This window comes from Odontomachus brunneus, unplaced genomic scaffold (genome assembly GCF_010583005.1).
Source record: "Odontomachus brunneus isolate Ranch 3 - 2012 unplaced genomic scaffold, Obru_v1 Obru_scaffold_196, whole genome shotgun sequence".
NCBI classification, from domain to species: Eukaryota; Metazoa; Arthropoda; class Insecta; order Hymenoptera; family Formicidae; genus Odontomachus; species Odontomachus brunneus.
The window spans coordinates 448,037-455,965 of NW_022639646.1; the positions used below are offsets into that span (position 1 = coordinate 448,037).

Consider the following 7,929-nt stretch of genomic DNA (forward strand, 5'->3'; position numbering starts at 1 on the left):
TTAGGTTCAGTTAATCAAGATTAGTTAAGATAACAATTTTCCTAGAATACATTATATATATATATATATATATATATATATATATATATATATATATATATATATATATACATACATACATACATACATACATACATACATACATACATATATACATACATACATACATACATACATACATACATACATACATACATACATACATTGTCCCATTCGACAACCAACATGACCTTTGTCTTCACCCATTTATTTCCTTCCTCTTCTTCTCTTATATGACAAAATTAAAATAAAAGAACAATATCGACATATTTATATTTTATATGTGTTTAGCAATTTTATTGTTAAAGATTAACTCTTCATGCAGGTGTTTTTACCAAAAATGAAGACGGCAGTTTTAAAATTAGTTTTAAGTATTGCCTTGACGCTTACCGTGGCTGATGATGATGTGGTAGAGATTCTAAGTTGTTCACGTACTACTGATAAACTAAATACCAATGAAGTAACGCCAATAAAATATGACGTTGAACTCACATTAACGCCGCATATAAAAGTTATATCGGGAAAAATAGATATTACGATAACAATTAAGACAACAACGTCAAAAATACGTCTATACGCACACGACTTAAGAGTGAATGATTGGTGCGTAAGGATTGTACGGCCGGATGAAAGTACAGATTGTAAGAGCGGTTCACTTGGCAGACTGAAATCTCAATTACTTTGTTCCAAATATGAGATATTATTATTAGAGTTTGCTAATTCAATATATCGCGGACAATATATCTTACATCTAGAATATACCTCTCCTTTCGAAGAAAATTTATACACGATTAATTATCCGTACTCTTGGATAGGAATTGAAAAAAGGTAATTTAATAATATAATGTTATAACCCTGATATGTATATGATTGCAAATATCGTTATTTATCATTGCTCAATGTCAATTGGGAGAAAAACATCTCAATATTTCATATAACTATAGAACATTACTGATAACTTCTTAGTGTCTCCTCAAAAAAGAATGTGACTTCCGTGAACTCTAACGTGTTTTTTAAACGTTTTGACAAGTAATTTGAGAAATTCATAGTATCGTTCTATATTCCTCTATATAAGCTTCCTAAATAAATGTCTCTTCCGCAGATTTGTAATAAATGTTAACAAAAGGGACTTTGAGATTCTTGAGAACTCTTTAAGATTCAGACAATGAGAATGTCTCAAAGATTGAGACATTGAGAACTCTTTAAGATTCAGACAAATCTAGAATATTTTATCAGAATGTTTTGTAAATCTAGAATAAAATTATCTTCAACATTACAACGACATTATATGTGTGAATAATTTTTTATCAGAATATAATACGCGTGAAATCTTTGTATAAAAATATATATATTGTTTAAAGCGCAATGAGACACATATTTAATATCAAATACATTTCAGCGCGTTATTCTCACATATAATCAATCAGCTATATATTAAAGTTACACCTTTAAAAATATATCGTTGTCAGTGACTTTTTTTTATAATTCGGTAGGTACTTGATTACAAACCTATATGAACTGAACGCAACACGAGGACTGTTTCCGTACTTGGGTGATGTGAAAACAAAGGCACCTGTGCATTTAACAGTGAAACATAATAAATTATACACGGTTTTTTCGAATGTGCACTCATCGAATATATCGTACTCTTCTACCGATACTGATGAATTCAAATTGATCAATTTCCAAGACTCTTCCATAATACCCAGTTATATGTTTGCGATTGCGATGATACATGGTATCACAAAAAATCCTACAGAAACATTCCATCAACTATGGCACAGACCGAGTGTAGTGACAACACACGTAGAAAAGATAATACATAATGTGATGTTAAGTTTTGAGCAGAAAATAAAGTTGGATGTAACAAAGTTTCTAAAGAAAATTGATCATATCATACTGCTTAATAATCCTGTAAAATCCGCAGGAAAACCTGGACTCATTATTTATAGGTATGCAATACATGTTTCTCTGAAATGTTATTATCTAAATTATTAATATTGATAATAACCTCTCCTTAACATGTACTCTATGTAATTTGTTAAATTCTATGTTATTTGAAAAACATTCCTCACGGTTCACTTTGTTCAGTTTGTTATATAATTAAGTAAAACAAACTTAATTTGATTAAGATATTTTAATGCAATCTTGGAAACATATAGTTTACCTGTAAAAATTTAAACTTATGCCGCAAGATATATTCTGGGTATTCTAATAAATATTATGACTGAATGAAAAAAGTTGCTTAACACATTTGCGGATATAAGCGTATAGTTATAATATAATAGCGTAAGTTTATAATATAATTATTTGTGTGTGTGTGGTAAAATAAAAAGTTTCAGTTATGTACTCTAATAAAAATCAGGACGTCTCTATATGTTATTTCGGTAAGAGACTAAACGTTTATAACGTTACAATACTCTCTACCATATCATATAAGATTAGCAAACAAATTTAATAGATCGTAAATATGTAAAAGTTTACAAAGAATGCATAATACATATACGTTAAATTGTGCATGTTACACAAGAGAAGCTTTTATCGAAATATTGCTTTCCATTTACAGCGAAAAAGATGTTACATACGAACAGGATACAGACTTTCCAGGTCAATATATTCATGTTGCGAGAACGATAGCATACGAATTGTCACGCCAAGTGTTCGTGGGTTATATGAATTCACATTTAAAGAGTGGCTGGTGGATAAACAAGATGCTTACGTCCTTTTACAGCTATTATGTTTTAGATCAGGTTCATATGTATTATCAGTATTAGTAAACGCAAAATTTGTTATTATAGTTCGAAGAGCTTAAAAACTCTATAAGAGATATGCTCTTATAAACACTTCCCATAATATTATATTAAGTCGTACAAAAAAATTATTATTTCTAGATATTCGACACGTGGACAATGGACCTATTCGTAGTTCAAAATCTTCTAACTGTTCTAAATTACGATATTCCTATAAAGCTGAAAACTACTATATATAATAATAAAGATGATGGAATTGATAGTTTACTTTACTCTCTCTTGTATGAGAAAAAAGGTAAGACTGTACACGTCTCATCAATCGTTGTAAATTATTTAAATTTTACACGTATTATATTGTTTGCACAATTGTAGGATTTGTTCTATTTCGTATGCTTTTCTATCTACTTACTCCGGAAAAGTTTAATGAGGCCGTCAATGAATATATACATTCACAGTGAGTTGGTGTTTTCTCTGCAATATTATAATTATATAAACTCCCTCATATTTTATTTTAATTGAAAATTAATTGTGCTTTCTATTGTTATATTGTCCTTGCCGAATATTTCGCATAGATACATTTCTGTATCATTATTCGTGCATTTCGCACATTTCGCGTGCATTTCGTACATATTTATATTATATACATAGAAGGTTAATCGAGACAGTTTTACAAACATTTTCCCCATGAGAATTCTTTCAAGAATAATAAGTGTCAATACACAACAACACTATTAACAAATCAAATATAAATTATTATTTCTCTGTTAGCACTACGGATTTGTGGACCATTCTGCAAAAGAAGTATTTTCGACAAGACAAGACAAAATATAGTATAAAACAAATAATGGAAACATGGTTATTGGAAAAATCCTACCCTGAAATTACATTCGAACGTGAATATACCTTAACAAACTATAACTCTAGCAAGCGTTTCCTTAATAAGGTACCTTTGTATATGTATGTACCTCTTACTTATGCTATTCCAAAGGATATCAATATCTCGCATGTAGATGTAGTTTGGTATGAAGGGGGTGAGAAGGAATATATCTATGGCGCCAATGCAAAACAATTTTTCTTAGTCAACTTGGAATTAGTTGGTAAGCATAATAATTTACAATGCTTCGTTGTTTATTCAATGAAAGATTGACTATCAATTTAATTTTAGCAAGTTGTTTGCGAAAAATGCTACCTCAATCAGGAGCTTGGCGGAAGCTTCTACCGGAGGTGGTGCTTTTCGCAACGTCATAGGGAATCTCCAATGTATAAAAATCGTTCTATGTACACTGAGAGAAAAATGTATGATATTTGGAATTATAATGGCATAGTAAAAGATTATAGTTAGGAATATAATTTTTATAGTAAATGTTACCATAATATTTGTAATATTTACAATATAAGCATAGTATAACTGGCTCATGTAAAATTCTTACCAAGAATTATAATTATTTGAAATAAAAAATATAATAAGGTAGCAAATATTGAATGATAAGAAAAATTAACTATTTTATATAGTCAATTGGAATATTTGGCAAATATAGGTACATGTAACTATATTCCCAAAGGATGCTTTACTATATTTATAGAGTAATAAGATGATGACTATAAATCTGTGTTCATTCTGCTATATCTTCATGTTTAGATGAATAAATATATGTTTGAGATCAAAACGAACTATAAAATATAGTAAGATTATAGTTATTCCAACTATTTTTTTCTCTCAGTGTAGAGTGCGGGAGTAGGCAAATATTATAAGAATTAAAATATACGCGCGGGACGAAACAGTTTCGCTGTATACGTCAAATAAATCAGGGCAATTTTAGGACAAAATTTAAGTTGTCGAACGTTGTTGAAATAGTATAAATAATTTGCAGTTCGCTTTAATTGATCAGGTACTCGCGTTCTATGAGTTAACGGAGATAATTGGGTATCATATTTCGCATGATTGAATATATACATATTGTGAAACTCCTGATTGCAGTATGAATTTCGTGAATCGTTCAATCTTTCTCCCTAAAAATGTACACAGCGTTAATTTTTCTAATTAGATGAGACGGAAATGATTGTAGAACATTTCTCGATGAGCATTATTGAAGAGGACCTTATATGCTTTATCTTTTTTACCACAGGTTGCTATCGCGTTAATTACGACGACAAGAATTGGCAGCTACTTTCCGCTCACTTAAAGAGCAATTCTACACCGAGCATACCTGTTCTCAATCGTGCACAGATTGTGAACGATGCATACTATTTTACAATAGCTGAAAAATTATCACCGACAGTCTTCTTCGATGTCATTCAATTCCTGCATAACGAGACAGATTACATAGCATGGTATCCTATGTTTAATATTTTATCATATATGTCGGCTTATTTACCAATCGCACATGAAGAATTAGCGAGGGTGAGTAAGAATTATTTTCATGAATATTATTAGCAGTTACATTAAGCACTTGGTAATCCAAAAATATGGAAGAATCGTAGAAGAATAGGGTACTGAGTTTACAAATGTACACTAAAAAAAAAACCGTTGAATCGACAAAATCGATAGTCATCTGCTTTCAAAGGAATATTACATCTATTGAACAAATTACATGTTAGTGCAACAATACATCGCGTTGATATAGTTATTAATCAAATTGCAAATAAATCGATTGATAACTTTCTCTTTCTCACACACACACATGCGCGCACGCACGCACGCACACATAAACATTGCACCAACGAAATAATTCTTTCAGTGGACTAAACATTTGCTTGAATTTTGTTCGTTTAAACAAAATCTCATTAACTTAACCGCTTTTTTTCTCCGTATGGAAATATTTTTTACATTGCGTGTGTAGACATAATATCTTCATAAATAACAAGCAACGATTTTAGCTAAACTTTTTGAACATTCTGGATGGACTTCTTAAAAACGTAGGATATGACCAAAGTCCAGACGACGAAACTATGACGATGGCGTTAAGATTATTAGCAATAAAATGGGCCTGCAAACTCGGTCATAGCACATGTAGAAACGTTACTGCCAACAAATTGATAACGTATATATATAAATATGACTCGTACATGTAAGTTTCCTTTACAATCGCTGCTATTATACTTTCAATTTGTTTGCTTAGTATTTCTCGCATCATTATGATGATGCAGTTACGTGGCAAACAAATGAGATCGAAGAATAAACATTTGTTAAGAGGTTTTAATTATTTTTACGCATATACCGTAGGACTCCGTGGTTGACCAGCTGGATGTATTGTGCGGGAATGATGTCTGTAAACTTAACTGTTTGGTATGACATTTTGAATATTGCTACTGAACATAAAAATGAGGAACTTTTAGAAAGCCTATCTTGTTCAGAAAATGTACAAGTAATTTTGCATTATTTAAACTTGATACTATATACGAATATTGGACAGCAAAAAAGATTAAATATGGGACAAATATATCATTCTGTTATAAAGAAACATGTGAGGAAGGATGCTGTGTTTCAATATGTGTTAGACAATTATAATTACACACTGACAAGGTATCCCTTTCTCATAAGAAACATTTTTTATCATCGTTAGACTTACCTGTACCTATAAATACTAAATCTTTATCATTTAATAGATTCCCCAATTTTAATAATGTCACTCTAATGGGTAATATCATTATGAATCTGGATAACGAGGAACAACTAGAGGAGGTGAATTTTATAATTTCGAATTACTTAAATATTACTTGCTTAAATTTATTTGTCTCTTCAAGATTTTTCTTGAAGTTGTATGAGCGTAAACATTGAACTAACTTAATTGTTAAATATTGAGAAATTATTTTGCAATTTAACCATTGCAAATTGTTCTAAATAACTGTTACTCTTTATCAATCAACATATTATCTGTTTTAGGTACGCTACTACATAAACAAAAAATTTTTGAAAAAAGATTATCAACTATGGAAAACGTGCATAAGATTGACTCAAGAACGACTACGTCAAGTAATGAAACTGCGGGATAAATTTAGGATGTTTTAAGGCAATAAAAAAGAATTTGGTATTATGATCTTCCGAATCAACAAACAAATCAACATCGATATTAAAAAACGAATAGTTTCTACTAGAGTTCCTCTAGAGTTAAGACAAGATATAATGATTTCTGAATAGTCTGCGTTCTCTCTACCATTTTTAGAAATGACGTGGTGAGAGTAAGAGAAAAAATTCTCTTAGTACAAGTTAAATACAAGTTTTCAGACTGAAATAACGCACAACGTTGTAGATTTTTTTTCACTCACATTCTCCCTAAAAATGGCGAACAATGTCCTAAGTCTGACTTGAGGAAGTAGTTTCTCTAGTTTCTACCATTATAACTCTACAAATTTCAATTTGTTATTTTATATTATATTTATATAAAGCATATTTATAACAAGCATCATAACGTATTTTTTTCATAATTTATAACGTGATATCATCTTTCGCATCCAGCATTCCTAAAGAAACCTACAAGGTAGACAATGAGATATCGCAAAAGATCCAAGAGTGTTTAAAACACGACGCGTACAGATTTCTTGAAAAAATTGTTATCCCTTATTTTTCACTTCATAACTCCCCGACGATAACGTTTCTCTTCAACCGCGTTTGTTGTAAGCGATCGTGTGAGCGCGATAGAAAATTATAAATCTGTCCTTTTGCTCGCGAAGGAAAAGATTTTTTTATATCTTATAAAACAGCGTGATTCCTATGTCCTCCTCGGAAATTAAATAAAATCTAGACTGTGAACTAGCTTGTAAACATAAAAATGTCGTTTTGTTTTCACTGAATTAAAAACACCCGAACACTGTCTTCTTACATGACTTTGCACTTTACTCACACGTTTGTAACTTACGTTTCTCGACATAACCATCTTATTGTGGATGAGTTATTTTGAGACAATCCCATCGTCAAGGAACATATTGAATATTTCGTACAAGATATCAATTCTTTCACTTATCAGCGCTCATAGAAACATGATATCAGTTTTTTGATACAAGATTGATATCTGACCAATTTTCAGGCTGCATATATGTAACTTATACATGAAAAAATGTATATTAACATTTATATATATATATATTTTTTTTTTATATACATATATATATATATATATATATATATATATATATATATATA

The 7,929-nt window shown here is 30.3% G+C and overlaps 1 protein-coding gene across 1 annotated transcript in view; it reads left to right on the forward strand.

The window, feature by feature from the left end:
* Positions 1–324: 324 nt before the first annotated feature.
* Positions 325–7,929, forward strand: part of LOC116851950 — a 17,123-nt gene continuing 9,518 nt past the window's right edge. Inside the window, exons 1-12 of the mRNA XM_032831883.1 lie at positions 325–867; positions 1,533–1,991; positions 2,606–2,789; positions 2,931–3,084; positions 3,162–3,243; positions 3,558–3,886; positions 4,916–5,190; positions 5,667–5,857; positions 6,013–6,312; positions 6,396–6,471; positions 6,673–6,791; positions 6,953–6,968. Coding sequence (XP_032687774.1) covers positions 359–867; positions 1,533–1,991; positions 2,606–2,789; positions 2,931–3,084; positions 3,162–3,243; positions 3,558–3,886; positions 4,916–5,190; positions 5,667–5,857; positions 6,013–6,312; positions 6,396–6,471; positions 6,673–6,791; positions 6,953–6,968 — 2,694 coding nt within the window. The 5' untranslated portion in view covers positions 325–358. The remainder of the gene's footprint in view (positions 868–1,532; positions 1,992–2,605; positions 2,790–2,930; positions 3,085–3,161; positions 3,244–3,557; positions 3,887–4,915; positions 5,191–5,666; positions 5,858–6,012; positions 6,313–6,395; positions 6,472–6,672; positions 6,792–6,952; positions 6,969–7,929) is intronic.